Here is a 20,865-nt window from a genome sequence, read left to right on the forward strand (position 1 = left end):
TAGGGCAGGATCCACCTTTCAATACTCCGTAATAAGATGGTAAAAAGTAGTTACAACCTGTTTAATGGGACCGGTTTCAACACATTTTAAGTGTCATCATCAGCCAATTAGCGAAGATCTTAAAACAACTAGCACATTGAATACAGGCAAAAAATTAACATTGTATCATAACGTAGCAATTCAGTAAATGTTCAAAACACAATAATCACAGTCAAGAGAGTAAACAGAACATCACTATCTTGCACCGAAAACAAATATAGCTGAAGTTCATAAGCAGGTCAAGTATGCACTTATGTAAAGTCGTTGCTAGGCAGGTCTTGTAGGCATTTGTTTCTCCGGCCGAAGAGCAAAAGGTGACGTGAATGAAGTCCTAGGAAAACAGTGTAGGATTTAATTTCGTCAAATTTCAAAGTGGATATATAGGTTTTTTTTAAAATAATTTAAAACGTTAAGAAAGAATAAAGCCAAATAAAAAATATATTTAAAAAATAGGAAGAAATAATGAAAGAAATACGAGGTTCAACTCGAAACAACTTGCCGTAGTAATTGATAAAGAAATGATAAATAGAGAAAGGGGGGACGTTAATTAGAGGGTGGTGATGGTGGTGGTGGTGGTGGTGGTGGTTATTGTTATTAGAGGAAATACAATTGGGCAACAATCCTTAATATAACACTAATTCGAAGAAAAAAGAAAGAGAACCGACACTTCGAAAAATGAAGATATTGGTTAAAGGAAGACAAGGGCCACGAAGGGCGTGAAAATGAAAGACTCCCTAGCCCTCGCAAACCTAATAGCATCGGGGTCGGAAAAGAACAAGAATTGACCAAGGGAGGTCGGACAGGATAGATGAAAGTGAGGAGCCTGGCACAAGTAAGTGGAAGCAATGCCAGGACTCAGCTAAGGGCCCCGTGGTCGCCAACCCACGCTCTGAAGTTCAGAGCCCCTGGGGGATGGAGGATGGGAAGGAAAGAAAAATGGAAGGGATCCGATACTTCGAAAAATGAAGATATCAGCCAAAGGAAGACAAGGGCCACGAAGGGCGTGAAAATGAAAGACTCCCTAGCCCTCGAAAAACTAATAGCGTCGGGGTCGGAAAGGAATAAGAGTTGACCAAGGGAGGTCGGACAGGATAGATGAAAGTGAGGAGCCTGGCACAAGTAAGTGGAAGCAATGCCAGGACTCAGCTAAGGGCCCCCGTGGTCGTCAATCCATGTTCCGAAGTTCAAAGCCCCTGGGGGATGGAGGGTGGGAAGGAAAGAAAAATGGAAGGGATCCGATACTTCGAAAAATGAAGATATCAGCCAAAAGAAGACAAGGGCCAACGAAGGGCGTGAAAATGAAAGACTCCCTAGCTCTTCGGAAACCTAAAAGCGTCGGGGTCGGAAAGGAACAAGAGTTGACCAAGGGAGGTCAGACAGGATAGATGAAAGTGAGGAGCCTGGCACAAGTAAGTGGAAGCAATGCCAGGACTCGGCTAAGGGCCCCGTGGTCGTCAATCCACGTTCCGAAGTTCAGAGCCCCTGGAGGATGGAGGGTGGGAAGGAAAGAAAAATGGAAGGGATCCGATACTTCGAAAAATGAAGATATCAGCCAAAAGAAGACAAGGGCCAACGAAGGGCGTGAAAATGAAAGACTCCCTAGCCCTTCGGAAACCTAAAAGCGTCGGGGTCGGAAAGGAACAAGAGTTGACCAAGGGAGGTCGGACAGGATAAATGAAAGTGAGGAGCCTGGCACAAGTAAGTGGAAGCAATGCCAGGACTCAGCTAAGGGCCCTCGTGGTCGTCAATCCACGTTCCGAAGTTCAGAGCCCCTGGGGGATGGAGGGTGGGAAGGAAAGAAAAATGGAAGAGATCCGATACTTCGAAAAATGAAGATATCCCCCAGAGGTTCTGAACTTCGGAACGTGGTTTGGCGACAACGGGGGCCCTTAGCTGAGTCCTGGCATTGCTTCCACTTACTTGTGCCAGGCTCCTCACTTTCATCTATCCTGTCCGACCTCCCTTGGTCAACTCTTGTTCCTTTCCGACCCCGACGCTTTTAGGTTTCCGAAGGGCTAGGGAGTCTTTCATTTTCACGCCCTTCGTTGGCCCTTGTCTTCTTTTGGCTGATATCTTCATTTTTCGAAGTATCGGATCTCTTCCATTTTTCTTTCCTTCCCACCCTCCATCCCCCAGGGGCTCTGAACTTCGGAACGTGGATTGACGACCACGAGGGCCCTTAGCTGAGTCCTGGCATTGCTTCCACTTACTTGTGCCAGGCTCCTCACTTTCATTTATCCTGTCCGACCTCCCTTGGTCAACTCTTGTTCCTTTCCGACCCCGACGCTTTTAGGTTTCCGAAGGGCTAGGGAGTCTTTCATTTTCACGCCCTTCGTTGGCCCTTGTCTTCTTTTGGCTGATATCTTCATTTTTCGAAGTATCGGATCCCTTCCATTTTTCTTTCCTTCCCACCCTCCATCCTCCAGGGGCTCTGAACTTCGGAACGTGGATTGACGACCACGGGGCCCTTAGCCGAGTCCTGGCATTGCTTCCACTTACTTGTGCCAGGCTCCTCACTTTCATCTATCCTGTCCGACCTCCCTTGGTCAATTCTTGTTCTTTTCCGACCCCGATGCTATTAGGTTTGCGAGGGCTAGGGAGTCTTTCATTTTCACGCCCTTCGTGGCCCTTGTCTTCCTTTAACCGATATCTTCATTTTTCGAAGTGTCGGTTCTCTTTCTTTTTTCTTCGAATTAGTGTTATATTAAGGATTGTTGCCCAATTGTATTTCCTCTAATAACAATAACCACCACCACCATCACCACCCTCTAATTAACGTCCCCCCTTTCTCTATTTATCATTTCTTTATCAATTACTACGGCAAGTTGTTTCGAGTTGAACCTCGTATTTCTTTCATTATTTCTTCCTATTTTTTAAATATATTTTTTATTTGGCTTTATTCTTTCTTAACGTTTTAAATTATTTAAAAAAAAACCTATATATCCACTTTGAAATTTGACGAAATTAAATCCTACACTGTTTTCCTAGGACTTCATTCACGTCACCTTTTGCTCTTCGGCCGGAGAAACAAATGCCTACAAGACCTGCCTAGCAACGACTTTACATAAGTGCATACTTGACCTGCTTATGAACTTCAGCTATATTTGTTTTCGGTGCAAGATAGTGATGTTCTGTTTACTCTCTTGACTGTGATTATTGTGTTTTGAACATTTACTGAATTGCTACGTTATGATACAATGTTAATTTTTTGCCTGTATTCAATGTGCTAGTTGTTTTAAGATCTTCGCTAATTGGCTGATGATGACACTTAAAATGTGTTGAAACCGGTCCCATTAAACAGGTTGTAACTACTTTTTACCATCTTATTACGGAGTATTGAAAGGTGGATCCTGCCCTATAATATTGTACATCTTGTAATACATCACTGTTCACTACAATACCCAACAGAGTTAGCATTGTGATATTTATCTTCACCACTTGTTCACATTAGGCAATTTTGAAGAAATGTTTGATAATGAACAGCATATCAAGTCTCGGCCAATGAGATTGGTGTTCCGCAACTGGTGTGCCGTTACAAGCTGAATGTTTGCATGTTGTATTAATTGTAGAGTTTTCATTTCTTTTTAATTTATCACAGCTGCTGTGTTTCATACGTTTGTATATTTCTTCTCTATTACAGCACTGATATTTGTTTTTTCTTTATTATATGCTGAAAATTTTTGTGTATTACAGGAAATTAAATGTAAATTATTTGCTCACAGTTGTTGTAGGATAGTTTTGTCTATCAGCATATTCTTATTTCTTGCCTCTACCACCATGCTATGTGACTTCTTTGTTATCCTTGCCACATGTTCTGTGTTATGTGCTTTTCCCAAAACAGTTGAGATTAGAAAAATGCTATCTGTCCTTTATTTATTTATTTATTTATTTATTTATTTATTATGATCCAAAATTACTTTTACATTGTTTTGGTTCTTGATCCTATCTGAACAGAGTACAGCAAGTGTGTCATAGCCAGAATTTGTAGGGAATAATACGGAGATGATCATAGTACACACAGAGAAGGATCTGGCACAGGGGGTTTCCAAAATGTAAGGGCTCGGGAGTCACATTGGAAACCTTACGCATGATTTAGGGCTGCACTTTAATAATAGGCCAATGTTCATAAAATTCTACAAATAGAACCAGAGATGCCAGTATGAAATAACATGCATAGATCAATTGAAATTAAGGTGTAATCACTTTAATTACTTAAAACACTATTTTACAAAAATGCATAAGTTTAAAGTAAACAGAAATGATTACACCCAGAATCATTGAATTTTGAAAAAGAGCACTCAAACGATATCAGTTTATTTGAATTAATATTTGACAAAACTTCAAAAACGGAATAGATAACCTAAAGGAAAACAAAATAAAAGTGTAGTCAAAACAAAACTTCAAAAAGAAGAATTTAGCGGTAGTACTGTGGTCGATAGAGATCTGCATTCTAAAAATGTCATCTTGAATAACTGGACAGTAGCTGGGCTTGAGAAACTGTTTGGTGCATCAATTCTTTCACAAAAAGAAATCTGGTCTGGTTATAGTTCCCTAAGAGATACTTGAGTGAGCATGTTTTACTGCATTGCAGAGTAGTGGTTACAGACAGAGGGTGCAACATGAAGGAAAGCAATGCAAAACTTCTTACAATACTTTCATTTAAACAGTTAGTTTTCTTGTAGATTTGAGCACTTGTGAGGTCCAAACTTGAGTACGCGTCGGTAATTTGGTCTCCCATTTATAAATCTTATCAAAACCATGTGGAGAAAGTTCAAAAATGTTTCTTACATTATCTTTACTTTAAAAAATATAACAAGTTTGTTCCTAGCGACATAATTCACTATCAAGATCTCCTGAAAGAATTTAACTTCACTTCATTATTAAACAGACGTATAATAAATGATCAAAAATACCTCCGTAGAGTTATCAATAATGTGGTAGATAACAGTTACTTTCTACAACAATTCTCGTTCAATACCCGGAATGGAAGTTTAAGACACAGACATCTCTTGTTTCTTCTGATTTCTAAAACAGTATTTTATAGAAGCTCACCACTGTTCAGAATGTGCACTACTTATAACGTCACAGTCCATAAATTTCCTGATATTGATCTATACTTTGTTGTTAGATACAATTATTATGTAAAATTATTGAAGAAGGCACACAGTTGAAGTAATGGTCGCACTATGCTGGGCACTTTGAGTTCAGTTCACTATTTCTGAAGGTTTACCCTATAGGTGTATATATGTACTATACTATATTTATACTTATTTCTTGGTTAATTTGTGTTTCATTTTAGTGTTTTATTTTATTTAAATTTATATAATTTAAATATAGATAAAGAAAATGTAGGGAAAACTGCAAATAAATGGTCATTACTAATGTCTATTTGTACTCAAGATCTAATGTGCTGTTCATACTGATTGCCACAACTCATCTCTTACCAAACACATATATTTCATGCGTTACTTTCCATGATTTTCTTTTTATATGTCAGTTGCTTTAACTGGTGTCAGTCTACGATTGGAGTTATTTCTTTTGTAGATACTAATTCCTAATTTATTTTAAATTTCTGTATTTCTACTTTTTAATTCATTTTTAGATATTAAGTATTTTAGGTCTTAAGTCCACTTCGAACCTGAAAAAGTCTACTTTTTAATTAATTTTTAGATATTAAGTATATTCAAACTTGAAAAAGTATTAATGTGTAAATTCCGTTTGCTACTCTACTTGTTAATAATGTTGTATATTTTTATTATTAGATATTAAGTTCTTTCTGACATTTGTTATTTTTAATAATTAATGCATAGTGACTAAGCCACCTGTAATTGGAGAAACATCTCTGTTGGTGGTATGAAATAAATAAAATAAATAAATAAATAAATATTGTGTCATGTCCTTAAATCAATAAATTTTAGAATAAAAGAGAAAAGAATCCTACAAGTTTCTATTTAAAATAAACACTAAATTTACAGAAACAGATGCAAATTTTGATAAATATACATGCTAATTTTTTCAGTCCCTAGGTATACTGTACCAGCATGTGGCATACAGCAGTATACCACCTCTTGTACAATTTAGTTCTATTATAATAAGTGCCACCTAAGTAAACACCATTCTGAAGCTGGTTGTCCTTCCATATATTTAGTATTTTTAAGGCATCAAAGATCATAATTTAGCAGGACATCATCAGACTGCATTTGACAGTTTCAAAGCGCACCTTTCATAAAAACAATGTACACTTCTAGCTTGACTTGAAAGATCACTCAATTTGTTACCTAATGTAAATGTCTGGGACACGCTCAAACAATAGTTGCAATGGTTCACTCAGCCACCAGCAAATCCTGATGAACTTGGGATGCATGTGGATATATCACAGGACTCAATTCATTATCTGATTCAATGCCTTGGCATGTACACCAACTTATAGATGTCAAAGATGGTTGCACCAATTACTCTCATGAAGTACAATGTGAAAATAAACAACATACAGCAACTTTTTCAGGTTTTATTATTTTAATGAACAGCAATGAGTCTTAATATAAATATTCAGCTGAATATTAAAGTAGCTTTCTTGAACGTACATAAAAGTTAAAAATAACTACTCACATAGTGTAAAAAACAGCAACACTTGGAAATTGCTGTGGTTCCTTGTAAGCAGTGTCATCATCGTAATTATGATATGGAACAAGATAAGTCCCACAAGCCAAGGATCATGCCAATCAACCTGGAAAAAAGAAAAATAACATTTTTTTAATTGGAGGACATTATAAAAATATCTCATTACCTTGTAAATTTTTGAATTTACAAATAGCCTCTGTATTTATGATTCAAGCCATACAAAAAGACAAAATATGTTGTAGTTTTACTGACTATATGCTCTCCATTCCACTGAGTAAAATTTTAAGACAGAATTTTCATTCAACTATCATGTCAAAAACAACCTACTGAGAAAAGCAATTATCAGCAACTTTCTAAATGGTTTAAAGGAAAAGTCAATAAATACATCTGCTTCTTAATGAGGATTAAGGCAAAAGGATGCCTTCAAAACACAAATTGGAATCCTGTTAGTTTTCTAGATGAACACAATACCATTATACTTCACTAGCAGTTACCCACGGCTTCGCTTGCGTCAATTTCGTAATCTGATAACAGTAATCGTTCCTCGGTACTGTACTAAGACATATCTGAAAATCCCTAAAGTATTAAAACTCACAGAAAAATTGAGTTTCATTTACCTCAGAAACTCTTTATAAACCACGTTTGTAGTATTGCATTTTAGGGCTAAGATGACTATGCAACATAGAACTGTACATGTGAGAAACAGTCTTCTCTCAAATTGAAAAAAAAAAAGTTTCTTTATTATTAAAGGAGATTCCAAATACCTATTTCCATGTTTTTGAGATATAAGTATCCTCATAAAAAGAATTCAACCCCTTTATCTGTCCTTCCCCACCCCATTCTAAGTGGATTTTCCGGAAACAAAAATAAACATGTTTCTCTATTTTTAAAGTAGATTCCTAATACCAATTTTCACGTCTGTAACATCTTCAGTTTTTGAGATGTACGTATCCTCATAGAAAGTAATTCAACACTTCTTTTCACCCCCGTTAAGTACCTCTTCCGAAAACAAAATAATACATGCTCCTATATTTTTCAAGGACTTTTGAAATACTTTCTTGTCTGTAACATGTTAAGTTTTTTACATATACTGGTACTTATTTTAAAAATTCACCCACTTTTTCAATTCTTTTCAGCCCCTAACTGGATTTGACCAAAACAAAAAATACGTGTTTATTTTTAAAGGAGATTCCAAACAACAGTTTTCACGTCTGTAACATCTTCAGTTTTGAGATATAAGTATCCTCATAAACAAAATTCAACTTCTTCTTTGCGTATTTTCACCTCCACCCTTGAAGTGGATTTTCCAAAAACAAAAGAAGATGAGTTTCTTCAAGATTCCATATACAAATTTTCATGTCTGCAAAAACTTCAGTTTTTGAGATATAAGTATCCTCATAAAAAATAATTCAACTCTTTTTTCACCCTCCCCCCAAATGTGTGTTTCTTTATTTTTAAAGGAGATTCCAAATGCCAATTTTTATGTCTATAACATCTTTAGTTTTTTAGATGTAAGTATCCTCATACAAATAATTCAACTAATTTTTCAATTCTTTCAACTCCCCTCCACTTAATTGGATTTTCCAAAAATGAAAGAATATGTATTTCTTTATTTTTAAAGGAGATTCCAAATACAAATTTTCATATCTGCAACATCTTTAGTTTTTCAGATATAAGTATCCTCATACAAAGAATTCAACTAATTTTTCAATTCCTTCACCCCCCTTTAAGTGGATTTTCCAAAAACAAAAAAATATGTATTTATTTTTAAAGGAGATTCCAAATACTGATTTTTCAAGTCTGTGACATCTTCAGTTTTTGAGATACCCTAATAAAAAGAATTCAACCACCTTTTCAGTCCTCCACCCTAAGAAATTTTTTCGAAAAAAAAACTTGTATATTTATTCTTAAAAGAGATTAAAAATAGCAATTTTCACATCTGTAACATGTTAAGTTTTGAAATATACTGCAGATATGCTCATTTTAAAAATTCACCTCCTTTTTCCGTTCCCCTTAAGTGAATTTTCCAAAAACAAATTATCTATGTTTCTTTACTTTTACAGGAGATCCAAATACCAATTTCCATGTCTGTAACATGTTACATTTCTGAGATATACTGTAGATATAGTCTTTTTTTTTTTAAATTCACCCCCCTTTGTCATTCCTTTTCACCCCCCATTAATTAGATTTTCCAAAAACAAAAATATGTGTTTCTTTATTTTTAAAGGAGATTCCAAATAATTTTCATGCCTGTAACATCCTCAGTTTTTGAGATATAAGTATTCTCATAAAATGTATTCAACCCCTTTTTGGCCCCCCTTAATGGAATTTTCCGCAAACAAAAAGATACGTGTTTCTTTATTTTTAAAAGAGATTCCAAATACCAATTGTTACGTCTGTAAACTTTTAAGTTTTTGAGATATACTCATTTAAACAATTCACCTGCCTTTTCACCCGCTTAGCACGGGAATATCCTAAAATCCTCCCTTAGTGAGTACTTACACTCTAATATAAATGTATCCCCAAAATTTCATTTCTTTATGTCCAGTAGTTTTGACTCTGCAATGATGAATCAGTCAGTCAGTCACGACATGTTATTTAATTTGATCTGTCCACTGAACTAACATGGCTCACCATAATGCTCTGTTGATGAAGTATCTAACACCTGAAATTCTACGATGAAGAAAACAGAATTGTATGTGGTGAGACCTGCAATGATCACTTGAATTCAGAGACTATTCACCACTAACAGAGCAGACTACCAAACCTTGAAAATTAGGGGTTAGACTGCATTAACTTTGTTACACACTGATTTAGCTTCTTTCTGCATAGTACTATTAGAGAATAATACACAGTTAAAATACTCTACTTGAAATGGTCCATTTATTTACATAACATAAACTTTTATTTGGTATCTCCTACCTGTTGGATACATTATCTGATATTATTCACGCTGCCTGGATGTTAATTTTGATATTCTTTTTTTTAATTTACCAAATGGTCGAGAAACTAGCACTCTACACGTGGAGCAACTGCAAAATTTTAATTACATTTATTGGGTAAACACTACATGTGTCACCAGAGTTCTTTTACAAGCCAACATTGTACATGAACTGTTGAACAGCTGTCTTTCTCCCTTCAAAAATCCAACTATATCCACCATGTTCAAACCTGCAGTCTTGAAATCCAGAGGAAGACACTAATTAATAATATTATTGGTTTTAGATTTCAACAACAGAAGCATGTAATAGTGAATACATTCACCCACATAGTGTGGGCATTAGGAAGGGCATCCAGCTATAAAACAAGTTCAAGTCCACATGTGTAACACAGATTCCACCTGACATTCTACCAGGGTGCGGGAAAAGTGGTGGAGGAAGAAGTAGATTGGTTTTACATCCCACCAACTGGCAAGAAAAGTGGATCACTTTGTAAAAATTGAATCGGAAAGAGATAAACACTAACATACAGGAGCAAGTAACATGTCTTCACCAATTTTAAAGATAAGAGATAATAAATGTCAAAAAGATTAACTTTTCAACCTTAACTGCTAAGCAAAGACATTATTCTACCTATAGGCAATAAAACTTTTTAAAAAGATTTTATGATACCAAAGCAAAAGCTACTGTTGGATTATCGATACGTGGGGTAATTTTCATCACAAGTAACAAAATTTCTTCAGTTTTTCTTTCACATTTGTTGAATAAAAATGACTCTAAGCCGTGAAGATGCTGCGAGAGCTATTGTGTTAATAAAAAAAGGATGAAACATTTGCTGGGTTACTAATATGTTTGGTGCTTCATTTAGAAGTGTCCAGAATGGTCTAACACAATTCCGTGAGCTCTGTACTTATCAGAGACTATTTGGCTCAGGCCATTGGAGACCTACAACTGCAGGTCTTGCGTGATCATCACACTGCCGCAGTCCAAATTATAAATCATCTCAAGATGGTTAAAAAACACAAAAACTTCTAGAAGCCAATTCGAGGTCAAGAAGATCTGCCTCTAGCAAGCAGCTAATACCCCAGAAATAATCAGCATGATTAATTTGCACGCCAGCACCAGAATTTCTTTCTAAATAATTTCAGAGAAAAGTCTATAGATACATTTGCTTCTTAATGAGGATTACGGCCAAAAAAAAAAAAAAAGAAAGATGCAGTGGTCAAAGGTGTTCTTCACATGAGTTGCAATATTTTCTCCAGTAGTAGCAGAAAGAATTTATGAGCTCTGCAATATCCCTGAGAATACACCATTTGGAGGTGGCTCTGTAATGATTTGGGGTGGTATGATCCTTGAGGTGCGAACAGAGCTTGGTCATAATTAATGGAGGGCTCTAAATGCACAGTGTTGACAGAGCATGTGATTCCCTTTGTTCCATTTGTCAGTGAAAACTTCAGGCTGATACAATAAAATGCCCGCCTACATGTCACTAGTGATACAAGTTTCTTATAATTTTATTAATGATCATAAGTTAACGTAGAATTACATCCTTATTAAATTGTTAACATGGTACATGTTTCGCTCCTCTTAGTGACCATCATAAGCCAACTAGCATTTACTCAAAGGTTTAATAAGATCATGAACATATTCTATCGAGCTAAAATATGCTTTACAAGCGTAGGTGAGAAATTTTACAATATTTACTGATCATGTGTCAGTAAAAAGTTGTGTCTTTAAGCATAAACACAATTGTCTAAAATCTCTGCATTAACATTATCTTTTAAAAAACTTATAGATGAAACTCATCTATTAACCATCTACTTGAAACCTTTGTATGAGATCTGGCTAATTGTATAGATTCAATATTTTTGAGTTGTATTATTGTCCTTGAATCATCATTTTATGAAGTTAATAATAGCCTGTATTATAAACCACTGTCGTATTCCCAATATTACTGAAGTAACACTAGTACAATATTTACTGGCTAAAAATCCAAATGTTTATCATTACATCAGTCTTGTTGTTCTTAAACGAACTTGTTAGTAAAATGAGATATTCAATATGAAGTAGACTGTAAATGGATACTGCAGATTTCAATTGAGCTTGTTGATATATCTGTAAATTAAAAATATGTTTAAGACTTCAACTATAAGTCAGTATAAACTTCTTAGTGAGAGAATTATCACTTACCATTCCTGCTGCTGCGCGATTGTCTAGTGTTACTCACAACTTTGTGATAACTGCTTGATGCTCCGTTAGTGCTCCTTGTATTAAACGAGTGAGTGTGAGTGAGCTTATGTTTTGGCGGGGAGTGGGAAGGGTAAGCGAAGGAAAGCGGTGCACTGGTAGCTAATATAGATGGTGGAGGGGATTGCCTAAGGGTAGTATGGGAAGGAGATGAGTTTGTTTGCGTCAATGAGTTACCAACTTTTGTTGGATTAAAATTATTATAGAATTTATTTATATCAGACTCAAGTATTTGTATTAATTTTGGTAATTGTTCTAAGAGGGAGTTCTTTATTTCAATTTAATAATTTAGGTTCTTATTGTATTGTTGATCTAAGTAAATGTACATATTTTCCAATTCCGTCATTACTCTTCCCCTTTCTACCCTTATTAAAATTCTTAAATCACTCTCAATAGTTGTAAAACAGTGTCCAGTTTCTTGCATGTGTGCACTCATTGCAGAATGCTTTTTTGTGTTTCGCTGCATTGACATGTTCAAGATATCTTGTAAGAAAGTTTCTGCCAGTTTGGCCAACATACGAATAATTGCACTCTGTGCACACAAGCCTATAGATTCCTGATAATTGTTATTGATTGCTATTTATTTTAACATTTAATGACGGAAAAAAATTTTGGTTCGTATTTTGGGCCTTGGAAGCGATACCGTATTAATATCATGTTTTTTATGGTATTAGTAACGTGGTATATGGCTGGGTTAGTGAATGTAAAAGTTGCAAATTTGGATTTCTTATTTTTATCTGTAACGAGGTTTGTGAACAGTTTCATTTACACTTTGTTAATGACCTTGTTAACCATCTCTATTTTATAACCATTATAGAGTGCTGGGTCCTTTATACACTTAAGAAAATGGAAACTGCAACACTATGAAGGCATTGGTCGTTTGTGTTGATTTTCAAAATATGGAACGATGCTATGCAGGTATGTAAATGATCAAAGTTTCAGACCCATTGAACTGTTGCTACAGGTCTCACCACGTGATTGGTCGCGAAGGAATCAACTCCAGTATACGGACTCTGGTGTAGCGTAGTTGACTTGCAGTCTGTGAGTGAAGTGTTCCCTGTCAAACATGCCTCGACGACAGAGAAGAGCGCGCTATCAACAACTGTTGCCGTTTGAGAGGGCTTGGATAATTGGGCTGTGTGAGGCTGGATTAGCGCTAAGGACTGTCGCTGCACGTGTTGGCCGAAAGGCATCTACGGTACAACGTGTATGGCAGCAGTGGTCAAATGAAGGTACCCACACTCGTAGACCGGGCACAGGCCCAGCGTGACAGACAACTGTGAGAGAGGATCACCGAATCATTTGAATGGCCTGGATGGAACCCCATGCAACAGCAGCACAAATTTGTACAGCTGTGGCACCCCACGTTACACAACAAACAGTTGGTAATTGCCTGCGTGCAGCTGGCTTACGAGCCCGTGTCCCTGCAGAAGGTGTTCCATTGACCCCACAACAGCGAAGTGTAAGGCTGGGCTGGTGTCGAGAAAGATCGACGTGGGTCGACGAATGGCATAGGGTCGTCTTTAGTGATGAATCGCGCTTCTGTCTTGCCCGCAGTGATCGCCGGAATCGTGTGCGCCCACGTACCAGGGAGAGGGGCCGCCCAGATCTTATTGTCGAGAGGCACACAGGGCCAATACCAAGCCTTATGGTCTGGGGAGCTATTGGCTTTAATGTAAAATCACAATTAGTGCTTGTTGAGGGCACTATGACTGCTCGACAGTACGTTGATAGGGTACTCAATCCAGTGGTTGTCCCTATGATGGCGAACATTGCTAATGGGATGTTTCAGCAGGACAATGCCCGGGTTCACACTGCACGCATCTCCAGAGAAGCTCTCCACGACATCACAACCTTAGAATGGCCCGCCAGTACCCCGGACCTCAGTCCTTTTGAGCACGTGTGGGACATGATGGGTCGACAACTGGCCAACCGTCCTCAGCCACCCACAACTCTGAAACAACTGACCCGTGCAGTGCAGCAAGCATGGGCCACAATTCCTCAGGAAGCGATCCAGGGCCTTATTGACTCCGTGCCTCGACGAATTCATCAATGTATTGCAGCTCGTGGTGGGCACATCCTGTATTGATTGTTGTCCAATTTTGCGGTCAGAGGGACCTGAATGTGTAATCATTGAATCACAACAGAACACTCGTCCTGCATGTTCAATTGCAGCAATGTAGCACAACTCCTTCTGGGTGTTACAATTTCCATTTTCTTCAGTGTAAAGTTAAGTTTTTCTTTAAACTATTGTTTGCCAGTGGAATTTTTAGGGTTCTGTAAACTAAATTTAAAAAAGCTGCTTGTTGGTGAGAATTGGGGTGGATTGATTCGTTCTTAATCGTTATTGGGGCAATTGTCGGTTTTCTATAAATATGAAAGTCTAATTTCTTTCCTACTCTCTTTACATTGATATCCAGAAAACTTAACGAGTTGTTGCTTTCCTCCTCTTTAGTGAATTTTATGTTACTAAGTTATTCAAAATATTATTACTGTTATTTAGTTTACTGTCTATTATGACAAATGTGTCATCCATTTATCTTAGCCAAAGGTATAGTCCTTCTATGCTATTCAATATTTTAACATGATCCAAATGATACATATAAATGTTAGCCAGTATACCTGATGCAGGGTCTCCCATTCCTTAACACATTTGATGATATATTTTTGTATTAAATGTAAAATAATTACTGCTTAAAACAAATATTAATACATTTATGAATTCTTCTATTTCACACATACTTAATTTGCTGTGACTGAATAAATTATGTTTGGTTATATTAATGGTTTCATTATTGAGTATGCATGGGTACATGTTGGTTATATCATATGAACACATTTTATAATTCAGTTGTAGGTCGAATTTATGAAGCATATCACATAATTCAACTGAGTTATTAATTGTATAATCATTGTTAAATTTATAGTGTTTTTTTCAAAAACTGACGTATAAATTTAGAGGTCTTATAAGTTGGGCTATTCATATCTTTGGGTTCATATTTATCAGTTTCTGATACTCTAGTTCATTAAGGAGAAAGGATGAATTTTTAAGCAATTTCTTTAGATTCTGTTGAATTTTGACTGTAGTTTCCCCCTTTATCAGCTTTGGTTACTATTATATCATTTTCGTTAATGTTTATCTCTCTAACTAAAGTTGGAAGTTTCTTTTTGACCTCGAATTTAGTATCATTTTGCAATTCTAAAGGCGATTTCCCTATGTTAGATTCCGCTTCTGCTATAGTGGAAATTACATCTTTTATTTGATGATGGTTAGGCCAATTGAATTTTGCTCCTTTATTCAATAGATTCATTTCACTCCCGTAAAAGTAACATCCGACAAATTTACAGTAATTGGGATGTTTTTAAGGTCTGAATTAGCCTGTTTTATATTACATTTGTTAGGTTTTGATTTATTCTCTCTTAAATGTGAGATTTTGTTTTCTAAAGTTTTTTTGTTTCTTATCTAATATGCCAACAAGCTTCTCATTCGTAAAATGTTGTATAGATTGCCATTCTAATGGGGTTAAAAGTTCTGAAATTTCCAAGTGTGTACAATAAAGTTGTAAGTTTAAAAATGATTTCTTTCTATAATGTGTTTTTATCTCATTTTTCAGCCAGATTTCATTCACTCTGTTTTGAGTGTCTACTAAATTTGGCATGGATAAGTTTTGTCTTTGTAAAGATTTTAAAAACTTAGGTACTAGGCCTAGTTTGAATTTTAAACATTTCTTTAAAAACCATATGTACATGGTGATCTTGCTAATCTTAACCTTGAGGTTAATAAATCTGTTCATCTTGATATAGCCTGGTTGGCCATTACATTGCAGGTTATAAATTTCATTTCTTCTCTGTATTTAAGATCTACTAGTGATACAAATTTATTATAATTCTATTAAGAGACCACCTATTCAATACATCATAAGATAATGCAGAATTAAATCCTTATTAAATTGTTTACATTTTACATGTTTTGCTCCTTTTAGTGAGCATCGTCATCTAATTAAGATTTAGTCAAGGTTTAATAAGATCATGAACATATTCTATTGAGCTAAAATACGCTTTTCAAGCATGGGTGACAAATTTTAAAATATTTTACTGATCATGTGACAATAAAAAGTTATGTCTTTAAGCATAAACACACTTTAGAAAACAAAATCTCACATTTAAGACAGAATAAATCAAAACCTAAAGAATGTAATATAAGAGTAAAACAGGCTAATTCAGGCCTTAAAAACATCCCAACCACTGTAAATTTCCCGGATGTTACTTTTACAGAGAGTCACTAAGGAATTATCAAAAAAAGCTGCAGGGTTGAGTTCATCTACATGTAATTTGGGTGAGTAGAATTGGGATTTACTAAATACATTGTGCTACTGTGTGGTTACTAGTTGCATGCCTCTATGAAATATCCAGGATACACTACCAGACAGTATTAATTGTAGAGGGTTTGAAATGGATAGGCCTACAGCAACATATTTCAGAAAATTGTATTTTCATTTTTTTAAATAGTTTTCTTCTGCTAACTGTTGAAAATTATCAGTGACATGTACTATGAGGACCCAATATAGCATGCCATACTCCCTGGCACAAAATATATGTGGATTACCGAAGCACTGTCTGGTGTTAGTGTAGTGTTTATTGTTATTAATAATAATAATAATACTCGTCATCATCACTAAAGCTCGTAACAAGCACATTCTTATGAACATCTATGAGAAACAAGTTGAATAAGTACGGAAGTTTAAGTACCTTGGCAAGCTGGATTACTGAGGGCTTCAACCCGGATTTAGAGATCCATGTATGAATAGAAATGGCTCATATAACTTTCTAATAATGAGGAATCTACTATATGACAAAAGCCTCAGTGTCACAACTTCGTCAGATGCTATGTATATTTAGTACTTCTGTACAGAGCTGAAACATGGCCTCTGAAATGAAACACAATTAGGAGAATAAATGCCTTCGAGATGGAGGTTTTCAGGATGTTATGGATCTCGTGGACTGACTACATCTCCAATGCTGCTGTATTCTGGTACATGAGGAGGGAATGAATGTTGGTGTCTACAATCAAGAAAAGAAAGAGCCTATCTTGGGCATAAAATGAGGAATGATACAAACCACCTCCTCAAATTGATCATACAGGGCAGGTGGTGGTGGTGATTATTGTTTTAAGAGGAAGTACAACTAGGCAACCATCCTCTATATAACACTAATCAGACGGAAAAATGGAAGGGATCCGACACTTCGAAAAATGAAGATATCGACCAAAGCAAGACAAGGGCCACGAAGGGCGTGAAAATGAAAGACTCCCTAGCCCTCGCAAACCTAATAGCGTTGGGGTCGGAAAAGAATAAGAGTTGACCAAGGGAGGTTGGATAGGATAGATGAAAGTGAGGAGCCTGACACAAGTAAGTGGAAGCAATGCCAGGACTCAGCTGAGGGCCCCGTGGTTGCCAACCCATGCTCCACAGTTCAGAGCCCCTGGGGCCTCTTTTAGTCGCCTCTTACGACAGGCAGAGGATACCGTGGGTGTTATTCTAACGCCCCCAACCCACAGGGGGAGTACAGGGCAGCAAGACTAATGGACATCGAGTCGTGGTCGAAGAAATCACTCTTAGCTGAGGAACTTCAGGGACTGGACAGGACTAGATTCGAGTAGACTGATAAGGATAACCGGACATTGCTGTGATTGTGGCCAACCTCCACTAATGGAGAAGAGACACTACAATAATAATAATAATAATAATAATAATAATAATAATAATAATAATAACTTAATAATAATAATAATGATGCCTGGAGTACATGTCGATGGTATTGTTGCTGATGGTGTATCAACCAACCCGGGTGCCTGGAAAGAACTTGGCATAACAGGGAAGAAGGAATGCTTAAATAATTCCTTCACTAATCCATCAGATGGTAATAGAAATACTGAGTTTTCTGATGCACATCACCTCTTCAAGTATATACAAAACAGTTTACATATAAATAACCAGTTTACTTTTGAGGGAACCGCAATCTGTGGCTCAGACGGCAGCGCGTCGGCCTCTCACCGCTGGATACCGTGGTTCAAATCCCGGTCACTCCATGTGAGATTTGTGCTGGACAAAGCGGAGGCGGGACAGGTTTTTCTCCGGGTACTCCGGTTTTCCCTGTCATCTTTCATTCCAGCAACACTCTCCATTCTCATTTCATAGCATTTATCAGTCATTAATGTATCACTTTGGGAGTGGCGACCCCATCGTACTAATAGCCTATATCTGCTTCATTCATCATATCCCTGACCCGGTCAATGACTGGAAAACAGGTTGTAGGTTTTCATTTTCACTTTTGAGGGAAACATTATGAAGTGTTGTCATTATGAATGCCTGTTTGCCGCTGACATAGTACATTTTAACTCATTTAAGAGCATTTCCTAAATGAACTCTTGCACATGTTAATCCTAAAATTCCATGCAAAATGTGAGAGTAACCTATATATATCACAATCATTTATTAATTCAACCGTCAGTGGGTTTATATTTCATTCAAAACAACAGGCCAATCAATTAGAGAACACCGAGACCACCATTTTATTTACTTTGAAAATGAACAATTTTTCAACATTTTAAACAGAAACTTTAGCTCAGAAGAAATAAGAAAATACAACACAGATTTTGCTGCAAATGAGAAGGGTTAAAATACTAGATTAGACTCAGAAAATTTCATAAGGACAGTGTCATAACTAGTAGCATAAGCAGATGGTTTGAGGGTAACCTTAAAAACCATCATGGATATTCCAACATTTGTGCTAGCATGCTGCAGTACTGAAATATGAATTATCTGCAAAATTCAACAAGGATTCCTTAGAAAATTTTTCAACATTATACAATCACTTGGTTTGCAGAATTACTATCCAACAATGCTCATATTTTTATGGTTGTTTAAATTGCTTCATGTGTACACTCTTAAAGCTGCCAAAATTCTGGTATTCTGAGACAACGCAGATTAAGATAAACGTTATATTACCGAATGAGTTGGCCATGCACTTTGCGTGTGTAGCTGACAGCTTGTATTCGGGAGATGGTGGGTTCAAGCCCCACTGTCAGCAACCCTGAAGGTGGTTTTCCATGTTTTCCCACTTTCACATCAGGCAAATAAGGCTGTACCTTAATTAAGTTCTAGCCCTGTCCTGTCTTATCATCGCCATAAGGACTGCCTGAGCCAGGGTGACGTAAACCAAATATCAAAATGAAACTTGTATTACTTTCGACGACTTCACAAGTGATTCTCAAGCTCATACAGGCTTGTAATCAAGAGAAAATTTAAAGAGTAAATTGGACAGTCAGTGTTCATGGGATTGTAATGAAATACTATAGCTGAACATATTGTGTGGCTGAAGTAATTGAACGTACAATTTATTATGTAATGGGATTTGTCACAGAAGGCTCTTCAAACATGTTAAAGTGCTGTATGTGTACAGATGCCCTCTTATCACCCTGACAACAAAGCATTTTCTAACATTCCAGAAGCAAATGTATTACATTGTAAAACAAGAGGAAAACTAACACATGCAAATGCTTATATAAATGATTATAACAGATCCTTCTTTTGAAGAGGAACATAGACAGCGCAAGTCGGCAAGTGTATATTGTATACATTTCCATTTACTTAGGAACAACCTCCTATATTTACAGGTTGCCACAAAGTACAAGGTAAAATATATAAAATTTTCTGTACAGTTCTATTAATTGAAGAAATCTCTAAATTACAAAGAAACAATATAGTTAGTGCAGCATTTCAGAGCTGTAGAAGTGGTGTCTCAGGATCTTGGTGGAGCCTTGGAGGACGAGAGTCACAATTTCGGGGATAAGCTTCATTGGAAGTTGGAAGCACTTCCACGTGGCGACAAAGTGACGAGGTACGGTACCATGAGCTCCGACCATTATCCCTATTATTTCAATTTCCTGAAGGTGGTATTTAGATTTGTAGTAAGGTAGGTCTGTATTTTTTTAATCTTTTCTAGATTAACCTCCTCTGGCTATGGTGCTCGAACCTGACAGTCGGATTGAAGATGAATCCTTGAGAACTGTTGTCTTTAAAAGCTACAATGTCAATTCTCTGCAAACTACTGTTTATGGCCAGTCTGTGTACCTCCTCATATACATTGAATCCCTTCTTTCTCAGTTGTTCAGCAATGAAGGATCTGATCTGGTGGTGCTGCGTGTTTCTTAGGAGCTCCCCACTTGTGCAGAATCCCAGGACATGGCCAAGAGTCTCTTTCTCTCTGTGGCAATGCCGACAGAGGTCGTTGTCTAGGAATCTGTCTAGCACCGAGTGCACCGCAGAAACATTATCAGTCATCTTTATAGCATCTCTCCACACGTTACAAGACAGTCCGATATGATCTTGCACCCAAGAGTTTGCTTGTATGTACTCTTTGTAAAGTTGTACTCCGAGTTCTTTTTTGCGGTAGTGAACATCAAGAGGTGAATTCACGTTCTCGTAGCTCTTGACAAATCATCTTAGAACTTACTCAGCTAGCCTGCAGGAGGTTTGAAGTAATTGGACTTGATATCAACCCTCAGAAGTGTACAGGAATATGTGTAATCCGAGGCGAGTTGAAGCAAGGGTCGCTATCCGTGGAGGAAGACTGTAGGATTGACTTAATTGGAGACAGCGAACAAATTTGTTACATTGGAACTACCTTCAGCGATACACTAGTATTCGATGAGACTGCTGTAATGAAAGATGTTCACAATAAGCTCCAACTTCTAACATCGTTGCCACTGCTTAAGGGAGGCCGTTCTTGTCAGTTATTTTCCGAGTATCAGCATTTGTTAATTTTGTTCTATACATTCCCGACTCTCTGCGTGAGAATCCCTCGGAGCAATACAGAGTGGATTTTTAGTCTTAAGCAAGATGTTGCAGGCATTAATGCATTGTAGGTAGACTTCCCACGAGGTTTTAAAAAGAGCAAGTCCTTTATATTTTTCGGTGTACAGTATGCCATCTAGAGTATCCATCAGCAACTGCAATAT

The 20,865-nt window shown here is 36.8% G+C and overlaps 1 protein-coding gene across 3 annotated transcripts in view; it reads right to left on the minus strand.

The window, feature by feature from the left end:
• Positions 1–20,865, minus strand: part of LOC137501483 (transmembrane protein 18-like) — a 62,564-nt gene that overhangs the window by 24,399 nt on the left and 17,300 nt on the right. For all 3 annotated transcript variants that reach the window (XM_068228517.1, XM_068228516.1, XM_068228518.1), the window contains exon 2: positions 6,649–6,766. In XM_068228517.1, the coding sequence (XP_068084618.1) occupies positions 6,649–6,709 (61 nt within the window). In that variant the 5' untranslated portion in view covers positions 6,710–6,766. The remainder of the gene's footprint in view (positions 1–6,648; positions 6,767–20,865) is intronic.

Source organism: Anabrus simplex, chromosome 7 (genome assembly GCF_040414725.1).
Source record: "Anabrus simplex isolate iqAnaSimp1 chromosome 7, ASM4041472v1, whole genome shotgun sequence".
NCBI lineage: Eukaryota > Metazoa > Arthropoda > Insecta > Orthoptera > Tettigoniidae > Anabrus > Anabrus simplex.